The sequence below is a fragment of the Nelusetta ayraudi genome, unplaced genomic scaffold, assembly GCF_046127955.1.
Source record: "Nelusetta ayraudi isolate G7.1 ecotype Tasmania unplaced genomic scaffold, CSIRO-AGI_Nayr_v1 ptg000006l, whole genome shotgun sequence".
NCBI classification, from domain to species: Eukaryota; Metazoa; Chordata; class Actinopteri; order Tetraodontiformes; family Monacanthidae; genus Nelusetta; species Nelusetta ayraudi.
In genome coordinates this window covers 7,362,410-7,389,061 of record NW_027466056.1, presented here as the reverse complement: position 1 = coordinate 7,389,061, position 26,652 = coordinate 7,362,410, and the positions used below count along the sequence as shown (strand labels likewise).

At 41.3% G+C, this 26,652-nt stretch overlaps 2 protein-coding genes across 4 annotated transcripts; one reads left to right on the top strand and one right to left on the bottom strand.

The window, feature by feature from the left end:
* Positions 1–730: 730 nt before the first annotated feature.
* Positions 731–15,803, bottom strand: sonb (SON DNA and RNA binding protein b). Of its 3 annotated transcripts, none has more exons than XM_076017555.1 (20): positions 15,681–15,803; positions 15,001–15,210; positions 14,350–14,384; positions 14,034–14,212; positions 12,556–12,764; positions 12,079–12,194; positions 10,854–11,010; positions 9,991–10,178; positions 9,626–9,685; positions 9,222–9,400; positions 8,092–8,226; positions 7,663–7,749; positions 6,732–6,944; positions 6,009–6,119; positions 5,361–5,477; positions 5,036–5,183; positions 4,381–4,449; positions 3,499–3,614; positions 2,031–2,132; positions 731–1,054 (listed from the first exon to the last, which is right to left on the bottom strand). In XM_076017555.1, exons 1-20 carry the CDS (start codon positions 15,761–15,763, stop codon positions 977–979), a joined length of 2,592 nt encoding a protein of 863 aa, XP_075873670.1. In that variant the 5' UTR covers positions 15,764–15,803; the 3' UTR covers positions 731–976. The 3 variants fall into 3 exon arrangements, 2 of the variants coding, with proteins under 2 accessions (XP_075873670.1, XP_075873671.1); XM_076017556.1 differs by having other exon boundaries at positions 14,350–14,381; XR_012925978.1 differs by lacking the exons at positions 731–1,054; positions 2,031–2,132; positions 3,499–3,614; positions 4,381–4,449 and having other exon boundaries at positions 5,051–5,183; positions 5,302–5,477.
* A 1,113-nt stretch (positions 15,804–16,916) lies between these two features.
* LOC142882848 (histone-arginine methyltransferase CARM1-like) lies at positions 16,917–26,301 on the top strand. Its single transcript, XM_076017544.1, has 14 exons — positions 16,917–17,081; positions 17,969–18,059; positions 18,805–18,930; positions 19,026–19,129; positions 19,920–20,027; positions 20,764–20,874; positions 22,336–22,513; positions 22,596–22,686; positions 24,278–24,359; positions 24,496–24,581; positions 24,852–24,941; positions 25,045–25,182; positions 25,554–25,643; positions 25,858–26,301. Exons 1-14 carry the CDS (start codon positions 16,956–16,958, stop codon positions 25,880–25,882), a joined length of 1,446 nt encoding a protein of 481 aa, XP_075873659.1. The 5' UTR covers positions 16,917–16,955; the 3' UTR covers positions 25,883–26,301.
* Positions 26,302–26,652: the final 351 nt, after the last annotated feature.

The following is a 26,652-nucleotide window of genomic DNA, read 5'->3' as shown; positions in this document are numbered from 1 at the left end:
CCCAGAGAATTTTGTAATTATTATTTTGTGTAACTGCTCGGTTAAAAAAAAAAAAAAAAAAAAAAAAAAAGTTAGTTATGAGGAACATTCTGTTATCTAAGTTTAATGTTATGTTAATGATTCATGGCCTGTGATCAGCTGGTGATGGAAGGTGATGGTACAGAACTTAAGGAGGTGACACCCATCTCCTGTCCACCTCTGTTAATGGGGCAGTGCAGGACTCGTGACGCTTCACAGCTGTTACCAACTGCACAAACGTCTGTAGCACCGCCACCAGACCACAGGAGAATTACCTGGGAAATTCCGATGATTTGACAAATAGACGGGTTGGAACTGCTGTTGCGAGTCAGGAAGCGGTGGACGTGAGGAGCTTTGCTCTGCGATGATAATAACTACGAGGTCAGGGGTCCTTGCTACAGCCACTGAAGAGATTTGAACCGTCTATTGTCCATGCTGGATCAGTGAGGAGTCGGTTTTGGTCCACCCATTCAGAAGAACTTGGTCAGAACCTGTATTTTTTTTTTTTTTTTTAGAGCGTCTGTGGTAGTATTACAGACGTTCATGCAGTGTCTCGCCTTAAGACTGGGAGGTTGCGAGTTCGACCCCCAGCAGGGTCATACCAAAGGCTATAAAAATGCTACCCATTCCATTGGCTCCCTGCTTGGCACTCGTATTTGGGGTTGGACTTGTGGGGGAGGGGTCAAAACGCAAGAGGACGAGAACTGCCCAGTGAGTGTTTAAATTGTCAGTGGGTGTTTATATAAACAGATTTAATATACTGAATACAAAGTCATCTAAAATTATTTCAACATAGCTGTAATAAAAAATATACAATATATGCACATATATTTTGTCCTTTGAGGGTAGAGTATTCTGAGTAGTTCCAACAGTTCCTCCATGGCAGGGTTATTTTTGTCATGGCCTCGACGGTAAATACCCTCTTTCTCTCTCGGCACATTGTCCGACACAACGTCAACTAGGTGGAGAACAAGGGTCCAGTAGAAGCAGCGGTGAAGACAGGGCCTGTGTAGAGTCCAGGTCCATCAGCAGCAACCTGGAGGAAAGCAAGTCAGCGGTAAGTGGTGCGAGTCATTCTGAGGAACACACACGGGAATTACAAAAAAAAAAGAAGTTCAGAAACTTTCTAAATAGCATAGCGTCATCAATTGTTGGGAATTCATGTTGTCAAGTGGCACTCACATGACCTACTGAAAATACTCTATAAAATATATATTTAGATTGATGTATAAATACAAACATTTTCAATCAATTGTTTTTCCGTTTTAAAATACTAAATACTGACACCTATTTGATCCATGGTACTCCCACGTATGTCAAACCTTTTGCATGAACTCAAAGAAATTCTTGTGTCAAGTTTATAATAATGCATGGAATCAAATTGAAATGGGCCGGAGGGGTTGATGAATAACAGATTAGGAAAGGGATGATGCTGCACATCCGGGTTCTTTTCCCCTGTCGGGAGTTTCGCTGATCACTGGCTCACTACACATTATACATTATTATTTTTGTAATAACAACACAGCGTAAAATCACATCCAAAGGCGTCTCAAAGGTCAAAATCTGCTGTTTTCTCCTCTCCAAATAGATTAGATTTGAAAAACACTACATTTTTGCCACTGTGTGTCAGCTGGTTCTTCTTCTCATAGTTATTATTGCACTTCTTGTTATCATTATTATTATTATTATTAGTAGTAGTAGTAGTAGTAGGAGTAGTCGTAGTAGTACTAAATAAAAATCAAAACTTCACAGTTTCTAGAAAGTCACAGGGACTGTGACAAGGAAAAAGCAAACACGAAGACTTTCAATATTATCGAATTATTTACAAATTCAATATGTGAAATTATTTCAATGCTCAATTTTATTCTCGTGAAAGTTTCCAGCACTGGCTTTGACATTCTTTGTTTCATTTGAATCAGTAAGACTTGGCCACCTAAAACAGCTGAATCAATGGCAAACATGTTTTTTCCTCTCCCTACGTAATCGAGGACACAATGCAACTTTCTTATTACCTCCCCCAGAGCCTGCAGTGCCACTGTAGCTGCCATGGCCTTGGCATGTTTCTTGTTGGGACTCGCTGCCTGGGGTTGGTAGTCGACACCATTAACTGTGACCTGAGGGAAATAAAACATGACGTGTTGCATCACATGACACGGTGAAACCAGCAGGGTAATCAGACAGGAGCCAAATCCAATCCCTCACAGGTGACACAACTTTGACCGGATCCCAAAAAAAGAGGACAGAAGTCAAAAGGTGATGTTGCAATATGCTCACTGCCACCAAGTGGTCAGGGGTGTGAATTGCAATCTGTCAAAATGACCGACGGCCTTCAAATTTTTCCATCATCATTTTAAAAAAAACAGCAGGGGTGTCAAACTCCTTTTGGTTCACGGGCCACATGGAGGAAAATCTATTCCCAAGTGGGCCGGACCGCTATAATCATGGTATGGTGATAATAACGTGAAAATAACAACAACTTCCAGTTGTTTTCTTGTTTTTCTTTGTTCGTGTTCTTTGAGCACTCTGCACTCTGCATCAGTGCTGCCAACTCCTCAGTAAGGAAAGCCGCTATTGGCTGTCCTGAAAGTCGCTAGAAGTCGCCATTGTGTAATTTGCATTATTGACAATTTGCACTTGATCGCAACGTAACGACACCAGGAAAAGTCGCTAGATTTGTCGCTAGTTGCTTTTGACCAAAAAGAAAGTCGGTATTGGGAGAATAGCGACTTTTTTGGGGGAGAAAGTCGCCAAGTTGGCAACACTGCTCTGCATCAGCTTTGTCTGTTTTGAGACATTCTGGGGCACTGAGGGCAGCCAATAGGAGACATTCTAGGGTAATGAGGGGAGCCAATAGGAGGCGTGAGTGGATGTACTTGTGCCGATTTGCTCAGGCCCAGTATTGAGTTTGTTTGCGAAGCAGAAACGATATTGCGACACCAAGTGGACACATTTAGAACGGCACTTTCTTTCACTGATAAATTGCTGTCTTTATATTTTGCAAAATCATCTCGCAGGCCGGATGAGGCCGGCAAACTGTTTTCTTCCGGCCCGCGGGCCGTATGTTTGACACCGCTGCCCTAGAGGGCAGAATGTGCTTGTTCCACACCCCCCACTTCAAGGGAACACACCCTGTGGACGAGGCAAAGCCAGATCAAGACACGCTGGAGAAACTGTTGTTTTGCGTGAAGGATTTCCGAGTACAATGTGACCAATTTGGCAGCAGTAGGCTCCTGCTAAAAGGAAGCGGATCATTGGATCCTCTCAGGATGTCTAAATAAGTCTCAAACATCTCACAGATCTGTTTGATTTCTATGACTGAATCACTCATGACCAAACCACATCCGGCCTCAGAGTAGTAGCAACGATGTGTTCAAAAGGTGATAAAGTGGTGGGTGGGTGGGTGGGTGTTTCTTACCACAGTATATTAATTGTAAAGTGCTTTGGGAGACACCGACTGGTGGGAAAATCAGACGCACCTACCTTAAAAAGAAAGTTCTTGCGGTGATCCGGACCGCTGTGGTGAACCATGACAAACTCTGGCTGCAAGATTCTTCTTTTGTTACACAGCTCAATCAGGGCAGACACCGGGTGTTTTCCTGCACAGGACAAAGACGATTCTTTATTTGTTATTATTATTATTGTTATCTTTATTTCTTTATTATTTTGGAACATTGTCTGTTGGTTTGTGCTAGGGGTCCCTGGCCAGGGAGGAAAGTGGGGGAACCTTGGGAACCCCTGCAGTAGATCACAGGTGTCCAAAAGTCATCTTAGTGTCCCGCAGCTTGTCTCTGAAAACATGTTTGTGGCCTGCCACTCTGTAGCTGCGTTTCCATGACAAAAAATAAAGGATATATTTCTCAAACTTCGACAAAGTACAATTGCGGTTTGCAGGTGTTTCCAGTGAACGGTGTGAAGCGCATGAGCCGTAATCTTCCTAAAATCTCGTGCCGCGAGACCCCACTGTGAGGAGGACGGAGGCACAGAACATTTGGGTTTTCTCTTGAAGTGAACTGGTCATGTGACCCCCATACGTACATGTGAAAAAAGTGTTTCCATGACACTTTTGCGATATACCTTTGTACATATACGCCTGAAAAAAACACCTCACGAGAGCATCAAAACCGTTCAGCCACATTTGAGAGGTTTTTCCATGACCGGGTTTTTTATTGCGATATTTTAGGTTTTGCACAGTTCTCGGGGTGACGGGAACGCAGCTTTCTATTTGGTTCATCAAACAAGTTCACTTTTCAAATGTCACGCTCCCCTGCCACACATTTTATGGTTTGTCATACAAAAAGCACTCCATTAGATGAGGGTGAGGTCAATAATGTGTTAGTGATGTGATGCTTCTGAGTATCTCACCCATCAGATCCTTGGTCACCACCAGCCCTCCTGTCTGCTTCTGCGGCTTCTCACCAGTGGCAACTAGGCCTTGAACATACAATAAAAACATGATTCACATAAGCATTGTCATGGAAAGAAATATGTCCACTTTATGTACCACATTTTCCGGACTATAAGCCGCTACTTTTTTCCCCCACGCTTTGAACCATGCGGCTTATATTCAGGTGCGCTTTATAGTCCGGAAATTACGGTAGATGGAATTACACGTGCTGGGATAAAAAGGTGCGTGTCTGTGTACATCAGTAATATGCACCAGCAACTATTCATGTATTTTCTCTCGTTATACAGTAACTATGGCACAGTGGGCAGACTGATTATAGAAAGTCCCAGCTTATTGTAGAAATGTCATCCTAATAAAATAATTCAGGAATTCTGCATTCTCTAACTTATATTTCTGCATTATAAATGACAGCACAGATGATCAATTTTGATATAAGTTCTTTACGTACATTTGTGTTTTTTTTTTTATATAAAATGTATTTTCTTTATCAAAGTGATAGAAAAACAAATGACGAGGCTGCATACACACACATTAATGTTTTCAGCTGTTTGATTTGACACTAACGAGTGTGACATTCGCGATTATTCAGACGCCGACTGTGTGGTTTGGTACCTTTGCGGTCAACCTTGAAGTCAATGATGATTGGCTCCACAGTCCCTTTGCGGTTCCGTCCGAGACCTTCCCCCGCCCTCCAGCCCATCTTCCTCATGAGGAATTCCCCGACACCGCCGCTCACGGGAGTCGCCCGGAGAAACTGATCCTGTCGCAGACAAAAGAAGAACAAGACAGAAAAAGCAATAAAAGCCACCGGTCAGGACGAAGTAGAAAGACCACAGTGTGAAAAGGGCAAAAAAAAAATAAATTAAAAAAAAAAGAACCAAAAAGCAAAGGTTTTGTGTTGTGTTGTGTTGTGTTGCGTGTGTTTGTGCACTCAAACCTTCTTCAGCCATGCTTGTGGTCCGGACGTGGACAAATCTTCAGAGCTGAGGACCTGGGCACCAGTTGAGCCAGTGAAGAAACCAGGAACAATACTGGACTGGGCCCAGGCGTCCACCTTTCAAACAAATACAAGCATTTGTTTCACCTCAGAGAGTCAGAATGCTTTGAACATCACGTTGGTGTTGAACGCTCATCGCAGCAATGTGGCGTGTACGTGGGGGATTATTTCCACATTATCATCACTTTGAAAACATCACCATTCATTTGCACTGATGAACGCTGCAGTAACTGGGCACAGCTGCCCAGTAGTCACAACTATTGTCGCCCAAAAGAAAAAAGAAAAAAAAAGAAAAAGTCAGTCGATCTCTGAGGACATTTTCTGTGGTTTTCGTATTAAAACACAAACCACCAGTCAAAGGTTTGGACACAGCTTCTCAGGGAAGTTTTTTTTGGATGTGTCCAAACTGTTGACTGGTGGTCCGCTTAAAATGATGGGGATAGTTTTCTCAGCAATGCGAACAAAATGACACTTTTGAACAGAAGAAACCACAAAACTGATCCTATAGGCCACTGATCTGCTGTGTAGGATCAGTGGCTTATAGGATCAGCAAATCAAGTCTACGACTGATAGAAAAAACGCCGTTACCTGTTCTTGTGCGCGACTCAGCATGGTGATGGCCCTGACGTCGTAGGGGTTCTCAGCCAGTCGCCGCTGCGCTTTGATTCTTTCATTCACAGCCTGACAGATGTCGACCGCCTGGAGCGAAAACAGGTAGACAACGGATGTGACAGACAATCACACCTCATAAATTCACCGTCCAACTAAGAAGCCAACAAGACACATTTTGCCAAATCTGGAACAAATGGATTTTATTTATAATTTTTGTATAGAGCAGATTTTTTTTCATGATCTTACTGGTACTACTTTTCATCTTTTCAATTTCCTAATTGTTCAATGTATTCTATATTGTTGTGTGTTGTTTATGTTATAGTTGCACTATGTTTGTACATTTTATTTTCTATTTATAGTAGATGATGATGAGAGTGGAACTCTGTACAAGCCCTTTGGGCTTCGTTCCCTCCTTGCACTGTTTTAAATTGTGCTAAATAAATAAGTAAAAAAAAATACAAAATTTAATTTCTCTATGTTTATTATGAATGTTTTTTGCAGTAGTGCGACGGGGGGGGGGGGGGGCGTAGACAACTGTCTGTTCCAAATAAAGACAAAATTTCAAAAAAAAAAAAAAAAAGTAGATCCTCCTCGGTTAGCAAGGAGCCTTCCTGACCAACCATTAAAAAGAGGACAACGAATCGTGAAACTTAAACAAAAAAAAAAACACGCAAACCCCCTTTAACTCCGACGACTCACCTGCAGGGTTTGATCGTTGAAAACACAGTCGGCGTCTGCCACCGTCGCTGGCTGCTGCAGAGCGTCATGCACTCCTGCCGCGGCCACTGTGTCACTCGACGTCAGCGTGGATGCGGAGGTTGAATTGGTGGCTGCAGTGGTTTTGGACGGTGCTTTGCCCGGCGTCTTGTCGACTGGCACCCACTCTCCATACACATCGAGAGCTGCCGTCTCCTTCAGAGCAGAAACTCAACATGTGATGGTGCATATAGAACAGTGTGACTGGTTTAAAGCCAGGGGTTTGAATTGTTCAGCACTGTAACTGTAAAGTAGGAATGCACCGATACCAGGGTTGAGTACTCGTGCCGATACCAGTTGTACATGTATGCACACGTGACAAGTGAGTTCAATTAGTGTTTGCAGTGCAGTGGAACTTGTGACAGTCGCCCCGTGATGTAGAAAGACACGCTGAGGGAGAATAAAATAAAAATCCTATAACTATAAAAGTATTTCTATAACGTGAGATATAAGTATTGGTATCGGTGAGTCCTGAATCACAAGTACTTGTACTCTGTTAAAAAGCGATATCAGTGCATCCCTACTGTAAACCTAATATTCATGGATTTTGGTAGATTGCACTTCCTGAACCGTCATCGCAACTTTACCTTGAGCAGTTATTCTACAGCACAAACATATTTCCTACAACATTGGGTTGATGAAAATATAAAACAAGAACCGAGCCAGAACGCGACTGCTTTTCTACCTTGTTCTTACAGAGACATCCCGACTTTCTTAAAACCATTCAATAATGTTGTGAAAAGTAAACTATTCCATCCAATCTTTACAAAAATGATTTTCGAGACGGGCGTGTCATCTTACAAACCCATCTTGACTTGTTTTGGTTTTTTTTACATTTATGTTCTTGTAGATTCCTCATTCATACAAATCGCACCTTCTTACGATGTTGCGATCCCGAAGAAACGGGGAACTCCTTTGCCATCCCCACATCACAACGTAATGTTGGATGAATTGAAGAGCTCTTTAAAGAGAGAATGAGAGAGAGAGAGAGAGTGAGAGAGAGCGAGAGAGCGAGAGAGAGATATTAACTGTGCATTTTTTAAAAACATATTGCAAACTCAGTCACTGTGAAAAAAATACAAAACAAAATTGCTAAATATAGAAAATTATATTCAAAAGCCGTAAAGGACATATTAACATTTCCAATTTTAGGACAAGACATTAAATTGTATAACTGAAGATTTCAGGTAGGATGTATTAAAAGAACGAAGATGACGATTGAACCAAATTAAAGGCATCATTTGTATGCTGTGTTTTTTTAATGCTCCACTGAAATGTGAAGCAGCCCATGTGTAGCAGTTACGTTGATATTGAAGCTGATGGGTTTTTGCTCTCGGGGCGCTGATCCACTGAAGGGTTTCCAACCGCTCTCCTCATCTGGAACTAAAGGCGTCGCCAATGGCAGCTCCTCTTTACTGTTCACAATCATCTTGCATTTCTGCGGGAAATCAAAAATATACAGACACAAAAGGTGCATGCGATGTCAGTGAGAACTATATAATATAAACTTTGCATATTCTCTCCGCAACATTCTGCAGATCTTCTCTGCCAATGCCAGAGAGTCTCCCAACCCTGACTGTGGACGATTGAAGTCTGAAGGAACGAGACACATAACAAGCATTTAGCTTGTGTCAGATGACTTCAGCGAGTGGGGGTCCAGGCACTCTATCATGGTTACATACATTGCAGAGTGGAGTCCTTTTTCACTTGTATTGCATGAAAATCCGTGGCAGATTAATAGCACACAGTGAGTTCAGAGGAAATGACCTCTTTCTCCGTTTCCACTCCGGTCACCCGGAGATAAATAGGGATTGTACGTAGGGATGCACCGATGGCAAATACCCGGGTTGAGTAATCTACATCGACTCATGAAATATGTGTCGATACTACAACAACTACAACACTGATAGCCCAGCAGCATTGTTGCCTAAGTCATATTTGAACGTTTTCTGAAAACAAGAAAAAACATTTTTTTTTTTTTTTTAGCAAGCACATTGGTATTTTTTTTTCTTCAGATATCACAGTTTGGCCAAAAAAAAAATCACTTAAGTAATTATACTATTAGGCTAATTATGTGTATATGACAATTGTGTTAAATCTGTTTCAGATAACACAACATCAGTGGTGGAATAAATTACAAATTAAAGCAATTCTAATAACATCAGGCACTCAGTATCAGCATCGGTGAGTACTGAAAAGCAAGTGCCTGAACTCTACGTGTTCTGTCGAAAAGTATCGGTGTCGGTACATGCCTAGTTAAAACATATACAACCATACCATCGGTGTCGTGGTGGTATCGGCACGTATTTTACAAGTACGAGAGGAGTACTCAACCCTGGTATCGCTACCGCTATCGGTGCATCCCTCCTTTTTAAAGGATAAATGTAGTTTAAAAGCGGATAACTCGGGCATTTTTCAGACGAGCGCTCTCACATCTGTAAACTCCTTGATGCTCATGTTGTTGGCCTTCTGCGATAGCTTCCTCCTCACTTCCTCCAGAGCCAAGCCAATATTTGGATGAACCTCAACAGGGGCCGGCAGGTTGGTCACAGAGCCCAGGGGGAGCAGTGAGGTCAGAGCGCCTGTGCTACACAAGGCTGCCGTCATGGTGGCTGCAAGAAGAAAAAGATGTTAGGGGAAGGGTGGATTTGATTCAAGACGTAACAACATGAGCGAAGCGCCAAGAAACAAAACCAAACAGATATTTTCCCGTTGATTGTGATGATACCGATAGCCGATACCGGTATCGGGTTTGGTGCATCCCTAGAAAATAACAGTGACAAGTAACGTATAATTTCCTACGTATATTGTGAGCACAACTCTGTACACGAACGTACCTGCGTTTGCACACATGGCAGCAGCGTTTGCCTTTGCAATTTCCAACAACTGGTTCTTATCTAAAAAACAAACAAAAAAGAATATGAACACACTGAAATAAATATTGCAAACAACTGTCAAACAGGCTGACGCAGCACACGAGTAACCACTTAACTTTAGAATGTACCGAACCCCTACGACTACATCGCAGATAAAACCTAATCAACTACATCCATGCAGCCATCTTCCCGGGACCGAACCCGCAACCTGGCAACTAAATCTTGCACCTAAAATAATTCTTGAGGTGGAAAAAGGTTTCATCATCATCATCATCATCATCATCACATCATCATCATCGTCAGTTTATTTTGACAATTGAAATTACCGAGTTCACTAATGCGTTGAGGGCTGCTGCTCAAATTGCAGTGCTTCCTGCCGGAGGACCTCGTGGCTGCTGATGAGTGACTGGGCTCTTGCTTGCGGTGCTCTCTCTGCCTGTGTGTTGCCTTCCTCCGTTCCCATGAGGATGAGCGCGAGCGCGAGCGCGAGCGTGACTTCCTCTTGCAACGCGACCTGAACGGACAACACGCAGTAAATATTAAGTTATTTTAAACAACTACCAACGGCAAATCAATTGAAAAAGCTCAGTTGTTTATTTGTTGTGTAATACACATGGGTTGCAAAAGAGATCGCACCACTGGATTAAACTGGATATTTTCAGTAGCAAATAAAAAGAGGAATTTCGGAGTTTTCTTCCAACACACCTTCCTTTGGATATTTTTCCCTCTTTGGAAAAAAAAAAGATATTTGATTTGATTTTCCTCACATTTAGGACATGAAAAGAAAATTGAATCATTTAACTTGAAAAAGGGAGCATGATCATAAGCCTGGCTTCATTCTGAGTATTATATCATCACAGACTCTCACACCTAATGAGCTGCCAATGGCCTTTCTTTCTTTCTTTCTTTCTTTCTTTCTTTCTTTCTTTCTAAAGTGGCCTAGTTGTAAAACTCTCAAACCTTTTCCCATGAAAAGTTGTTTTGGGAATATTTGTATGTGACGATGTTTGAGTAACTAACAAAGAGCAACTTACATGGCCATTATTGACCTGCTATTCTACATTTGTTCAATATCAATGAGGCATACTTCCTCAAAGCAAAGAAATACGTGCACTCAATGTTATTCCAGTCCAAAAGAATCATTTAAAAAAATAAATAAATCATGATTTAAAATAATTTTTCACATCACCTTGATCTTGACCTCTTTCTCCTTAAAGGGCTCCTGGAGTTGGACCTGTATCTTCTCCTGTGTCTCCTGCACACTGAGGGGGATCTTCTCAGCCTCTCTGCTGACTTCCTTTCACTTTTTCTCTCTGGCGCCTTTGCTTCTTTTCTCTTCCGGCTTTCTGTGGTGTTGGAATTAGAGGGGAAAAGTCCAGTGAGTTGGATAAGTCAACTTGTGTCGGACTAAATGGGAGAATCAGACGCCACAGGGAAACAAAACAAAACAGACTTCTATCACCTGAGGGGTATCACACAAAGCTAGGTTAAGGGATTAAGCCGGGATATCTTGGTTATTCCGGCTCAATTTATCCGTGATCTGGTTGCACAAAGGTGGGACAGAGGGAAGTGGGATATGTTGGGGTACAAGTTACCATGGAGATCTATTCTGTGGAGTGAGCCTGCTTCAGACCCGGTTCTAGTAGTCCATCCTGTCTTTCAGTCAACAGTCACCACCACTGAGAGTTATTCCACTGCCCACTACACATTGTTAACACTTTCAACTGGACCCACTGTCATTATTTCAACATTTGTGATCACTAATTTCAATCGTTCCAGATAAATCAATTTAAATATTGTTACAATCATTTCATAATTTATTTAATGAATTAATCTTCATCAATTATTACATGATTATTAAATCATTTATTACAATAAATTATTAAATGCACTGAATTCCACTCAAATGCCACTGCAGGACACATTTAACTTAAATTTAAATCATGTGTGTTCACTAAAATCATTGAAGGCATATTGGTCTCTGAGCAGCCGCCACTGTCGTCTACCAGGGAAGTCAGCAGAACTGTCTCAAATGTCTTGTTACTTATCATTGCTTGACGAGTTTGGAAGCATGTTTAGCTGATGAAATGTGTACTGGCTACAGGTTTTCAGTGAAGATCAAGGTTAGGTTGTCTGTGTCATGCTACTGTGAGGATCTTGGTTTTGGATTGAACAGTGAGAACAGAGTTACGTGAAAACACATTCGGGTAGAGGACTTGAAAAAACGAGAAAACAAACAGTGGATGAGGGGGGATTTGAACCCAAAGACCCCTAAGTGAGTCTTTAGGTCGTAGTGATAAAAACCTCACAACATTACTGCTCACTTGAACACACTTACTTTAATTTATCGCTGCTTAAAATATCTTTTGTGCATTTCTAAACATTCTTTGTGTGTATAATGTCAAATGTCCCACCTATATTTGTTGTGCTCTTCTCTTCCAGTTCTAGCGGCTCCCTCCGTCGGTCTGGGCTCTGCAGTTTTGAGCTGGACTCAGTCGCTTCCTCTGCTTTGACAGATCTCTGGGTTGAACTGGGGAACAGTCGAAAGAGGACATTTGGAATAAACAAAGAAATACACACACACACACACACACACACACACACACACATATATATATATATATCCTGAAATTTTTTGGTTGTTTAATTAATATGTTTTGTTAATAAACCACTTTTTACAGTCTTAAACTCCAGCTTACCAAAATATGTTTTTAACATCCAGTGTTTTAAGTTTTAAGATCCAGTGTTCACTCATTGGTGATGACTGAAAGGTGCCAGTCCCTTTCCTACACAGATTTACATGAGGTAAACATGCTTGACTGGGTTTTTTGAAACCTATTGTCCTTTTCCTAAAGAACATCTTAAAAGGGGAACTGATATGAGGGTTTTACCTTGATTTGGTCCTGACAAGCTTTAAAGTGGCTGTGGACTGATTCCTGGATCTTCGGTGACGGTGTCGACTTCGGGAGCGAGAACGGGAGCGGGAGCGGGAACGGGAGCGGGAGCGAGAACAAGAGTTTTTCCTCGATGGGCAGGACTGTAACACTGAGGACTGTGAACCATCTTTTTCCTCTTGTCCTCTTCCCCTTGTGATATTGTGCTGTTGGAAGGCAACCAGAAAGAAAAATGTGATCTTCATCCATACAACTGATCTCAGAATGTGGCTGCGGTGGTGGCGGCTACGCCAACACTCATGCCAACACTTGTTTTTGACAGTTTGTTCAGAGGATGCAGTGACTTGCAAAAGTTGAGGTGAGTATCTTCCAATGTTGTTCACCATGTCCAGCAGCACGCACTTCAGTTTAATCTTATTGTGAGGCGTCAGTTACTCTGTGGGCGTGGAGTGATGCCATCCTGACTGATCACATGGCCTCAGGCGTAAAGACAGCTCGGACTAATCCCACATTGCTGACGGTTAAGATTCAAGCCAGACGTGTGTGCAGTCAGTGTGCGTGATCTTTTTCAGATGGTGGCCGTGTTCAGTGGCTCCAAACACGCAATAAAATATAGACTCTAAAGAGACGACTGGTGAAGCTCCTGCGTTTTTTCCTCTGGAATATCCCCAGAGTTATTCCAAAGGCAAATCTTTTCAAACAGGAGCTGCCATTTGAAGTTATGAATGTGGTCAATGTCGAGCTTTCTTTACCCAGGGCTACTGGCTACCGAGTGTTTGAACATGAGACCTAAACTTGGAACAGGTTTTGTCGCTCTGATGAGGTGGTTTTTCAGATGTATTGATACCGAGGTAAATCGCAAAAGTGTCATGGAAACATTTGTTTCGCATTTGCATCTTCAGCAGACGTGCCTTCACGGGGTCATGTGACAAGTTCACTTCAAGTGAAAATGGCGCATTATGATTGGACGGAGGAGGAGACGAAATATTTTTTACAAGGAATCAAAGAGAAAAATATAACAACCGTTCTTGACAGGAAACAAATGTAAACAAACAAAAGCAAACACAATTCTCCTCAAATCTCGTCCCTTACGGCTTATGCGCTTCACACCATTCAATGGAAACCTCTGCAAATCGCGATTTTACTTTGTTGAAATTTTAGAAATATCGCTTTTATTTTGTGAGAAACTGTCATGGAAACGCAGCCGTGGTCTTGTTTCTACTCCCACATAATCAGAAATCATTACAGAAAGCCCAAGAAACTTTTTTCCACCATAAACCATCTTCTCAGAGCCCAGACGCAGCCACACCCAGAGATAAACAGGCAGCATAATGAGTTTCCCTCACCTTGGCACTGATAAATGTTCTTACCAGCAAAGACTTATGGAAGGAAATATAGAGGAAATGTACAAAAAGTCAAAGACAAGGAGAAAGAGAGACGGACAGACGATCAGCAGGAGTAAATGCTTGGCATACGTGTCTTGGGATGATGTCGGGCAGCTCCTCTCGCCTCGGCGATGCAGTCAAGCGCGTACTGGGCTCTGGCACAAATTCTGTGTCTGAATGTGACGACAGCTCTTTTTTCCTCTTTTTCTTTTTCTTCTTGGCTGACGTGTGCCTTTTCTGAAAAGTTAAGTTACCCTCACTTATCTTGTCTGAAAAAAAAAAAGGGTTCAGCACAAGAACATCAAGCTATTTTATTGCTCACACGGCAGTCAGTTAGACATTCCAAACGTGGCATCACCTTCAAGAAAAAAAAAAAAGGTTCCATGGTGTCACATTGTGTTCTTACCTTCTTCCAAACTCGCCTCCTGTGGCGTTCCTCTTCTAGGAAGAAAAAAAAGACCAAACACTGTTCAAAAAACCTGTAGAAACTGGAGGGCATCGCCGGCTCTCACTACCTCAGCAGAGCTGCAAACATCATCAGGGACTAAACCCACCACAGCCATCACCTCTTGAACCTGGTACTGCCGGGCCGGCACTACATGTCCCACTAATCATGGAAGACTCAAAGACAGTTTCCTCCATAACACTATCAAAACTATCGATACAACCAAAACTCATGGAACCAATAAAAAAAGAATCTCAATGCACAATCACTGCTTCATCCGTGCAACAGCTGTCATCAAAGACAATCAAACAGAATGATTAGGCCATTTAGAAATGTGCAAAACTATTGTAAAAACCAAGCACATGTGTATATTTCTCGAAACCTGATCTGACATTTTATTCACACCTGGTTGCAACATTGCAGCACCTTCGCTACACCAATAAAACAACATCCTGGCACTGCCGCTGCCTTGCAGATGACCAATACTTAATATATAATTCAAATGCTACATGGTATAGTATTACAATAAAAAACAAAGAGGCCTGTCTGTCATTAAGTGTAAAGTGTATACTTATCCTTCACTATGCATGTTATTTAAAATGTATGCTTTACCTTTTTCGATGCTTGGTACCACTGTCAGAGTCTGAGCTGGTTTTGTCCTCTTCCATATGCCGACTCCTCTTTCTCTTTTTACTTTTGTGTTTTTTGCTTTTCTTTTGTTTCTTTTTTAAACTGCAGCTTTGCAACGTGTCATCTTTGTCTCTTTTGGACGCTTCTTCTGCTCCAGTCAATTCATTTGCAGGTCCTGAGCCGTCAGTGGCACTGAAAGAGATGAAAGACAGAATCACAGTGAGTCAGTACATCAGTGGGTGAGTGGCCTGTACGCTAGCAGAATTAAAAAAAAAAAAAAAAGAAAAGAAAAAAAGAAAAAAAAAAGCCTTTATTTCCAGCTGAGAGATACACGAATACAAACCTTGCGATAACATGACGACAAACAAGGATGTGCACGTTAGTAAAAGATAAACTATATCGCGCCAAACAACTGCCTACCTTGGAAACGGGAATAATTTATTCAATAGCTAACGCGAACACACTGACACACACAACAATCGAAAATACAGATAACAACAACAAATACAGTAGAGTAGCAGACCCTAATCATTCAAAACAGCCGTTGCATGTGGAAGAAAACAACAGTTTTAATTTGTTCCATTCAGCCCAGTTGAAGAGTTCGGAATTTATACTTTACAATAATTTCTTAGTAGTGCAAAAAATACACATTATTTTCTTACGTTTTATCGTGATGTCTGTCGTGAATCTCTTTGATTTTATTCAATATAAAATCTTGGAAAATTTGGTCAATGTTTGACGCCATTTTTCATTGGTGCATCGTTTCGTATGTCCGTTGGAGAACCGCTCACTCCTGACTTTCGTTCCGGTTATCGTAGGAGTCATTTCTGTTTGCCAACAACAGACAAAATCATTTCTTATTATTCATTCATTCATTCATTCATTCATTTTCCATACCCACTTAGTCCCGAGCTCAGGGTCACGGGGTCATTTCTTATTAATTATTTCTAATTAATAATTGCTAGTTTAAACTTTATTTTTTAGTGTTTTGCAAATTAGTAACAGGTCCCAGTCGTGACAGCAATTTAATGGTGACATCATATTGAGTGATGCCTTTCTTTCTTTCGTTCTTTCTTTCTTTCTTTCTTTCTTTCTTTCTTTCTTTCTTTCTTTCTTTCTTTCTTTTTAACCTCCTGGAGGCTGCTGGGCCACGGAAGACATTCTATTGTTGAACATTGAGTGGTGTTTTGTTTTTTTCTCTCTCCCATTGCACCGGTGCTGAAAATCCACCAGAGGGCGTCTTGTAATCTTAAATCGGTGGTTCTCAACTGGTGGAGTCTCAAGACCCACATTTCTTTTCCTTATCATGAAGTCTCGACCCAAATCTATTCCACAGCACTCAAATTCATTCCAGAAAAATAAAAGAGCTTGCCCACTTTCTAAAAAAAAAAATAAAACATCCCCCCCCCTCCCTCTCTCTCTCTCCACACACACACACACACACACACACACACACACACACACACACACACACACACACACACACACATATAAATAAATAAGCCGCATGGGTCGTGACCCACTTTTGCCTTGAGAAATGCTGTCTTAAATAGTTTGACTCAATCACAAGTGAGTGTTCAGAAACCTGTCCTTTTCTTGAGTTCAAACACTCTTAGGAGCTTAAACAGGCACTTTTATATGTTCAGATTTCATATCTGGACATGTGAGCATTTGTGTGACTCAAACAGCAAAGAGTCTCCTGATGTGCATCTAAACAACACTGGTGGGCAGCTTTTTGTTCTTTCACCCTGTGCGTTTGTGCGTTCCCCCCAATAAAAACCTTTCCCCCCTTTCAATCTGTCCTCCGCCTCCAAACAGAGGTTAAGAGTGGGAGGGGAGGAGAAATGGAGTCCACCCCAACCACCCAACTCCCCTTTGAGCCTCTGCACCTCCTCCACTTGGTTCCTTCCCTTTCGACGTGCACCTCGCGCCCCAGCATGGACGAGAGGGCCGAGGAGTCTGCAGCCTTTTCCGTCAGGGTTTTCTCTCTGCGTGAGGACGAGGAGAAGAAGGAGGAGGAGGAGGGGAGGGTGGAGACGGAGCTCCAGGAGAGGCCACAGGAAGTAAGAAGAGAGCACACTTGCTTATACTCACCTGGGTTGTTCAAATTGAGGTGTATGTTAACTGGGTTTGAAAGCATGTATGTGTGGTTTCTTGATCAAAACATCCAAGCTTGCATACTTGCTGACCTTACAAAGCTCGACAACGAAATTTAATGCAAGGCTACACAGTAGTGTTGTAGTACTAGAGATTGGTCTTGGTCTCCAGACCACTTTTTAAGGGTCTCGGTGTCGTCTCGGACTCTAAGGCATTTTCACTGGGTCTGGTCTCGGTCTCAGACTGGGCGGACTTGGGATATTTGAGCAAGACCCGTCGACACTCAGCCAACACTGCACCGACTGATAATAACGGAAAAGAATCTAGATGCTGCTGTTTTATTCTCTGTTTGTGTCACCCAGAGTGACACACCCCCTTACTTCTAGATCACTTATTTTTTCATTTTATGAAGCAAAGTTGTTGTTTTTTTTGAAAATGGTTCAAAATAGTTGGCAAAGCGGCAACATGTTGAAGAAGCTTATTAAAAGATACCTTGCTGAAAAAAGATGTTGCTGTTCTATTTAGAAGCAAACTTGAATTTAAAAAAGATACTGGTCATTGTATTCTGTTTTGCCGTTATTTTTCTTTGATATGTAAAGTCGTGGTCTTGTCTTGACCTGGATACTCTCTATAGTCTTGATAATGTCTTGGTCTCGGTTGGCGCGGCCTTGACTACAACACTACGACACAGTCTCCCGAAGAATTATGCCCAGCAGATCTTTTCAGTGAACACTCAACTCATTTTCTCGTTCTCTTTGAGAACGATACGCCAGAGGTTTGACACGGTAAGGACTCCAGTTTGTTTTGACGGCATCCATGAAAAGACACCAACATACCGCATTCCTTGAATCAGGCCGAGCAGGAGGTCACCGTGACGGCAGAGCGGGGGCACACTTTGATAGTCACCATGGGGCAGGAGACCCGGCTGCTTCTTCTGCAGGATGGTGAGTTATTCATGAGTTTTTCTTTGTGAACACGGATGCGGAGCGAATCCTTAATGTCTTGGTGCGGGTCTATCGAAGATCAAAGATCACAATTGGAATCTTTAAAATATCAACATCAACGAGAAAAATGTATGCGAGTTGTGATTGGAAACCTTTGAACGCTCATATGAAAACCACAAGCGACGCATATACTGAAGTTAAAATCTGAACAAGGTTGTCACGAGAAACACACATTGAATGTAAAAACTGAATTTTCTCTTTAAAGAAAATTGACAGAGGAATCAATTCAGTGAAAACATTGATTAGTACATTAACAATGTCAGATAAGGATTCTTCTCCTGTCAATTTGCACTTGAAAATTATTGGGAAAATAACATGCAAAACCAATGTATTTCACTTTAAAGACAAAATTAGGTTTTGTGGCACTAATAACATGAAAATTAGCTTGCATGCATACGAACTATGTTGAATAAGGATAAATCAATGTACTGCATAATATGTGGACACATGAGCTGTGTACAAGGTCTCCTATTTCCATGAGCAGTCAACGAGATTTTTCACAAATTTTTAAGAATTTTCAAGTGAAGGTCCTCAATAAGTTCAGCATTATTATTTTTTTTTTTATATTTATGTATTTTTGCTTTGTATGTGTTTCTTAGAATCATTAAAAAAGAGATTGAATAATGAGTGGACTATGTTCTAAACATGAAGTAGTGAATAGTCTTTGACACAAATACAATTCCAGTCAACAGAACAACTGTCCTCCAAATCCCGGTTTCCAAGGAGATGGACCTCTGCAAAGTGGGAGGACAGTCCATCGTCGTTACGGTCGATCATCGGAGTCTGTTGCTGCAGTTCAAAACTCCGTCGGGTCCGTGCAGTCCATCCTTGGATCAATTTACACTTCAATCGTTCAGTCGTCAATGTCACGCTCGAAAAGCACGCTGTTCTCTTTTGGCTCTGCAGACATGAGGAGCTTCCAGCAGTCATTGAATACATGCAACAACACGGAGTGGAGAAAAGGTCCCTCAGAAAGCGACTTGAGGAACTGGAGTACCCCTGCGTGTCAGGTGGAAGCCAGAGCAGTGGAAGCTATGATAACATTCTGTGTTTTTGTTGCTGCTATTATCACAGCTACAAGCTCTGTTGTGCTCGTCCTTTGTTTAAAACAAACCAGTAGTGTTGCAGTACTAGAGATTGGTCTTGGTCTCAAGACCGCTTTTTAAGAATCCCGGTCTCGTCTTGGACTCGGACTGGGTGGACTCGGGATTTTTGCCAACTCGGGATTTTTGCCAACGCTACAATGACTGATAATAATGGAAAAGAATTCAGCTGCTGCTGTTTTACGCTGTTTGTGCCACCCAGAGTGACACCCTGCCCCTTATTCCAAGTTGATTTATTTTTTTTTTAATTTTTATGAAGCAAAGTTGTTTTTTGGAAAATGGCTCAAAATAGTCGGCAAAGCAGCAAAACGTTGAAGAAAATTAATCAAAGATACTTTGCTGAAAATAATTGTTGCTGTTCCATTTAAAAGCAAACTTGAATATGAAAAAAAGATACTGGTCATTTTTTTCTCTGTTTTGTTGCTATTTTTCTTTTAAATATAAAATCTTGGTCTTGTCTCGATCTCAACACTCTCTAGTCTTGATAATGTCTTGGTCTCGGTAGGTGCCGTCTTGACTACAACACTACAAACCAGGAATGCCGATCAGTCACACAAATAGTCACCAATCTGCCAGTTGTCCAGCCCTAACGCAAGGTTTACAGACGCTTGCAGCGAAGCAGATGTAGAATGTTTTGGCTGTTTTGGTTTCCAGTGTAGGGCGTGGAATGGTAACGCAGATTGTTCCCTGCCTGCAGTTCCAAGACTGTCCATTCCAGCTTCAGCAAAGTCTTCTTCAGGATTACTCCAGGATCACCACCTACCAGAGGGCCATTTTAGCCAATCAGGAGGATTTCAGAGGCAAGGTAGGACAATGACTTAGCCAACCGGCCCCAGCAGACCCCTGTGACCCTGAGCTCAGGAAATAGCGGGTATTGAAATTGGATGGATGGATGATTAATTTGATGGAGGGTTATCGATCCAAGAGCTACTTTTAAACACTGTTCTTAGCGAGGGGGGAAAGGGGTATGGATGGGCAGGTCCTTTCATTGAGTCTTCCTCCTCTAGGACGGGTTGAAGAGTATTTTTGACAATGATGAAGGCCTGCTTGGAAAAACATTGGTTAAAATTATACACAACTACAGGAAAATGTTTGAATTATTCCTCTGGTGTTGTCTGACTCAAACAAATCAAATGTAATCATTGTTGAAATCAAGTATGTTGGGCTTGGGGACAGAGGGTTCCATCCATCCAGCCAACCATCCATTCATTTTCAATAGCCGCTTCGACCTGCACTTCTGGTCTCGGGGGTCTATTGGAGCCTCTCCCAGCTGTCATAGGGTGCAGGCAAAGTGAGACCCTGGACAGGTCGCCAGTTCATCGCAGGGTCACAAAGAAAGACAAAGAAAGACAAACATCCCTCACACACAAACCTACAGTCAATTTAGAATTCCCAATTAAACCAATCACTCTATCAGCAATCAAATTCCATTAGAAATTGGACCTTCAGCTTGTAAGTCAACTGCTTCAACTTGTATTTGAGACAATTCAACAAATCCCTGACAGAGAAGTGAGTGTCCAATTCCCCCCTTATCCTCGTAGGTGGTTCTGGACGTCGGTTCCGTCTCTGGCATTCTTTCTTTCTTTGCTGTCCAGGCAGGAGCTTCTCGAGTCTACACTGCAGAGTCCAGCCAAATGGGCAAATACACGCAGGTTGGTAGTTTTGAAGCTTTCATCGTTGTCATTGTGTTTTCAGCTTTGCAGAGTTTGGGAGGTTAAAGTTATTCAATCTGTTGGCTTTGGCGAGCCCGAAAGTGAAAACCCAGTGTTGCAATACACAGCATGCACAAAGAGCACATACATCACGTGCAGAGCGTGGCATTCTGAGGAGTTAATGGGTTGCGGCAACATCTGGCCCCGATTCCTGTATGGGGGCCGCGGTGATACGCTATCCGGGGATCAGACCGAAAATATGTGGATTAAAGCTGCTTTTTGTTTATTAATGTTAATGGATTTTATGTCATGCAAAAATCTTGTCGTTTTTATGTTTGTTTGTTTTTACAGTACCCCTGCTCATTTATAGATCTATTTAAAAAAAAAAAAGACTACGAAAAAACTACTCTGATAAAGTAAAACAGGGTATTGTTTTCAGAACCACGGCACTATTGTTTTTGGAAACCACTTTTGTTTCTCAGTCAGTGTAGCGTAGTGTAGTGTAGTGTAGTGTAGTGTGTGTGTGTGTTTCATGTCAGTGATGGAAACAGTAAGTATTGTTACTTTAGTTTGCTTTATGTTCACAAAATGTTTCAGCCATTCCAACAATGGTTTTCCACTTTGATTGCCCTCCAGTGGCAAACTACAGGTTATTTGGTTTGTTTTTTCTTCAATTGAATCATCACACTTGACTTCCTTTGAATGTCATTACCCAAATTACACAGTGGCGCATATTGGTGCAGCGGCATATCCTTGCATTTGGTTTCCAGAGTGAAAAAGTAAAAAGCACATACACATAAATAAATAAACAAAAAATATATATGCCAAAATATACTCAATTACAATTACTGAAGTACAAGGAAATATCTCATCATGTGGTCCCTTCTTTAGTGGAGGAACTACACAGAGTCTCACTTGACATGGGTTTACTGGGTAAATAAGATTGTGATCTTTTTTTGATGTAGTTTGAGTATATATTTGAGTATTAAACTTTTTCAATAAATTGTTATAAAATTCATACTTCATACTTTTTCTCTAGTCTGTGTTTTACAACCTTCTTGGAGCAGGGTGTAAGCCCGCCTTTGTCGGACCCTGAGAACAGGAGACGTGGTTACAGACTCTAGAGAGATGGAGGAATCTCATTATTTATATAATTCATTCAATAAATCAATCCATTGTTATTCATTGAGAAGCGCTAACATACAAGTAATCACAAAGCTCTCATTATAGATGTTAGATGTCCCAAACCTGATGTCCATCCCAACAAAACTCTTTCATCTTCATAAGTTTTCAGCACTCTAGAAAAGCCTTGGTGGGTGGTGGATCACTCCTTCCTCTGCACAGAACGAGTGTGAACTGTAGTGTCTGTTCACTCGCGTTCAAAGTGCTCTATAAATAAACTTTGACTTGACTTGACTAGACTTGACTAAGAACCACGCGCTCTCAATGTCTCTTCTGAAGATCTTAGTAAATAGCAACTGCCTGTCAGAGCGGATCAGGGTCCTCGAGGGCGAAGTGGACGATGTCGGTTGCCCGGACATGGTTGATGTCATCGTCTCTGAGCCAATGGGATACATGCTGCTCAGTGGCAAGCTCATGGCCAGCTTCCTATATGCCAGAAAGTGGCTTAAGCCTCACGGTGAGAGTGACAAAGAGTGAAACTTGAACATTGAATATGTTTCTTGGTGTTAAGTTGGCCTCTTTTTCTCTATTCTGTCCAGGCTTGATGTTTCCCTCCTCTGGTGATATTCACGTGGCTCCCTTCACCGACGAGCACCTCTACTTTGAACATTATGCACAAGCCAGTTTCTGGTCTGTCTCCCGCAGTTCCTTATGCACTCCAAAGCCTCCTGTCTCCGTCTGATCATTTACACACAAACACTTGATAGATGAAACCTTGCTGAGGTGCTCATATCTCTTGTTCTGTTGGGTTCAGGGACATCCTGCATTGGTTCAATACCCTGGATATGACAGCACAGCTCGAGAACCCATACAGAATTACACTTACACATTGCGTGACCTTCATATAGGTGACAACAACAGTTAGGTAGCAACAAGTAACTTGATAGATAGATAAAACAGGCATGGGCAAACTGCGGCCTGGGGGCCACATGTGGCCCATTAAACTTTCTAATCCAGCCCGCTGAACTTGAAGAAATGATCTTAATGGAGAGATAGATAGATAGATAGATAGATAGATAGATAGATAGATAGATAGATAATTGTGATCTATCTTTCTATCTAAGAGTAGGAAACTAAACCTACTGATGCCAATAAAAGGCGATTTTAAGAGGTTCCTCGACAAAATTCCAAAAAGTCCACCAAAGTACACTCCGAGCTAAAAATTCTTGTCCACATTAGTCCAAAACACTGCGCAGACGATACAAACCATTTTATGATATATTATAGCCCAAGTGGTGCTAGTTCTGTTGTGTTTTTCCGAAAGGAGGGGGGATGAGGGGGTCTTACACTTCTCTCAAGCTTTAATGCAGGGAGCTCTGAATACATTTGTAGCAGTTATATTGAAGTCCATTTTTTTTTTTTACAAGTTACTTTCCTTAACTTTAATGTTTCAGGCCTTCACGAAACAGACAATTCAAACATTTTGACATCACAATACAGCCACTGCTATTCAGTTTGTTTGTTGCACAGGTTCATGCAAGTATACAAAGAATATGCATGCTACGTGTGTGTGTGTGTGTGTGTGTGTGTGTTGCCACGGTCTGAACCATTCATTGCTTCTCCGCTATTTGGAGGTCAGGCTCAGTCAGCCTTGAGGAATGACGGGGTAAACTGTAAACTTGCGTTCAGCAAAAGGACTTTTGTGGGTTTTGAGCTGTATGGATGGACTGCACTTGAAGATGGATTGACACGACAAATCCCTGTTCAAACTGGCGCTGTGTCAAAAAAGACTCTTGATGACAGCCTTTGCTGAATCCATTTCAACTGCTCGCAATCTGTCAGTTTACTGTCCATGATTGAAATCCAAACCACCCAGTTGGTTTGTGCAAACTGAACTGTTTTGTTTGTCTGTTCAGTTTTGTTCTTTCTTTTTTAAATGTAGGCAGTTCATGTTGGCCACACATTCTGCCAATAGTCTGACATAATAATAATAATAATAATAATAATAATAATAATAATAATAATATTTTAGCTCTGAAATTAAGAATGAGATATTTTTGTAATGTATTATTTCATTTTAATTTTGTACTTTTCTTAGGCTTTCTTACTCTTATCAAGCAGTCAAATTTGTTTTTGACTGCTTGATAAGAAAGTATTTAACTGAGGTTTTGTCATTTTTAGAAGATGTGGATAACACCGGACACAATGCAATAGACATTCAAGATAATTGAATCCACAAACTCTTTTAAAAGTCTCCTGTGTCTTCATGACCTTCTTGTAGGCAGCAGAGGAATTTCTACGGAGTGAACCTGAGCGCTCTTCACGGTCCTGCGGTGGAAGAGTTTTTCAACCAGCCTATCGTGGTACTGTATGTGCAGCACATCCCCCGTGACTCTGACATTTTCTCTCTTATAGTGAGCGGGAACATTGACAAAGACACTGAGTCGGAGTTGGCGGGGCACTTACCCTCGTCATGTTCATGGTTTCTCTCTTTGTCAGGACACGTTTGACTTTCACATCCTCATGGCTCGGTCCGTCAAGCACTGCATCAACTTTAAGGAAGTCAAAGAGGAAGATATTCACAGGTAGACGCCTGGCCTATCCACCTGTCCATTCAGTTAAGAAAGAAAAAAAAGTTACTTTATCACACAATACCATATATGTTTCATTTATTCATTGTTTTTATCCCTTAAGTGAGAATTTATGTAAATAGTCATTCAAATGGAAGAAAAATTATGAAATGAGAAGGTGTGTCCAAACATTTGACTGGTAGTGAATATATATTTACTAAAAGGGAAAAACATGTTTGATATATATGTTTAATTTAATCAAATTTGTCATACATTCTCTTCCAGAATAGAAATCCCCTTTGTGTTTACTCTTTTGCAATCTGGTCTGGTCCATGGCCTGGCGTTTTGGTTCGATGTGGCCTATTCAGGATCCAAGTAGGGAAAAAAGCGAACGCTTTTACTCTCTTTGTGTCTGAAATACTTCACAAAGTAATGACATGAATATATTCACCCACACATTGGTTTGCTGCTTCCACAGGTCAACGTTGTGGCTCTCCACAGCTCCTACTGAGCCCCTGACTCGGTGGTATCAGGTCAGATGTTTGCTCCAGACGCCTCTTTACGTCAAAATGGGGCAAACTTTATCTGGGACCGTCCGTTTGGCTGCTAACAACAGGTAGGCTTTCAGTTGATAACCTGTGAATTTGGCAAACTTTGAAGTTCCCAGCCTACACCCGCCTACTGTTGGCCATTTTTTTTTAAATTACTCCCGGGTTTGACCGCTAGATGGCGTCAGTTTAAATATACTTAGTAAGGCAGGAAGTCGAAATCCTGTGGCACAGCTAATTTTATCAATCGGTCTCCTTGCTCTTTAGTGAGTTTCACAAAAGTCTACAACAACTAATAACACAGCCAAAGTGGACAGATGTCTAGAATATGTCTTGGTCTGATTTGTCAAACGGATTGAGATTGGATGCGAGAGCGACGGCCAACAGAGCCCAACAAGATTTGAAACATTTCCTTATGAGGTTGTGTTTTTTCTCACAGGCAGAACTACAACATCCACATCACAGCCATGGTCGACCAATCAGGATTCAAATCTGGAAACATCCTGGACCTCAAGGACCCATTTTTCAGGTTAAATTCTGTGTAATGTATAAAACATTATTATTGATAATACAATTTCACATTGTGGTACCACTGATTTACAGTGGGTCCTTTAGCTTTAGTTGTTAAAAATGTAAAGAGTGTCAGAAGGTACATGGTAGAATCTGAATCATTTTCACAATTCATTGAATTAACTTCTTTCTAGATGCCGTCTTTTTTGTCATCAACTGAATTTTGTGTGCAGGTCGCCATCTTGTTACCAAATCTAGAAACAACAGGCACTTCATACCTGGACCTGAGGGCTGCCAACTTTTCTCCACCGAGAAGAAGTTGAAATAGAACAGTGCTTTTTTTTTTTTTTCCTTCTTTTTCCCCCTACGCCACAAATATAACACGTAGTGATGTGTGGGTGGATTCATAATGCACAAGTGGCAACAAATGGTGTAATTCCCTGAGAATCAGAAGGGTTGTTTGTGCTCCAGACTGAACATCTCGCATTAGGTTTATGTTAAATGCAAGACAAAAATATTGGACAACTATCCTTTTAGTAGACAACTACCATAATATTCTTTAATCACTGTAAAACAATACTAGACTCATGTTTGACAATACACAATGAACTGTGCCCATTTATGTCCCAACATTGAACCATTTTTTCTACAAAATAAATTGTTTCCCAAACCCAAAATATCAATATTGAGACTGGCTGTTTTCATGCTCAGTGTAATCACTTTATGTAACGCACGATGTACATTTCATATGTCTACAATAAAACAATGCTATGTAGAAAAGGTTAAAAGGTTAAAAGGTGTAGGTGTGGAAACACTCTCTTAAAACAATTGCAAACCTTTCCTAAAGCTTTGGTAAATATAGTAAGTAAGTACATATTATACACCAAAGCTGAGAGAAAATAATCATGAAAATTACATATTTTATAATGATGCACATTTTAAACACTAAATTAAAGGTTTAGTTAGATCGCAAGTATAAAGATATTTGCTTATGTGCAGTATTATAATTAGTCAATTTAGAACACCTG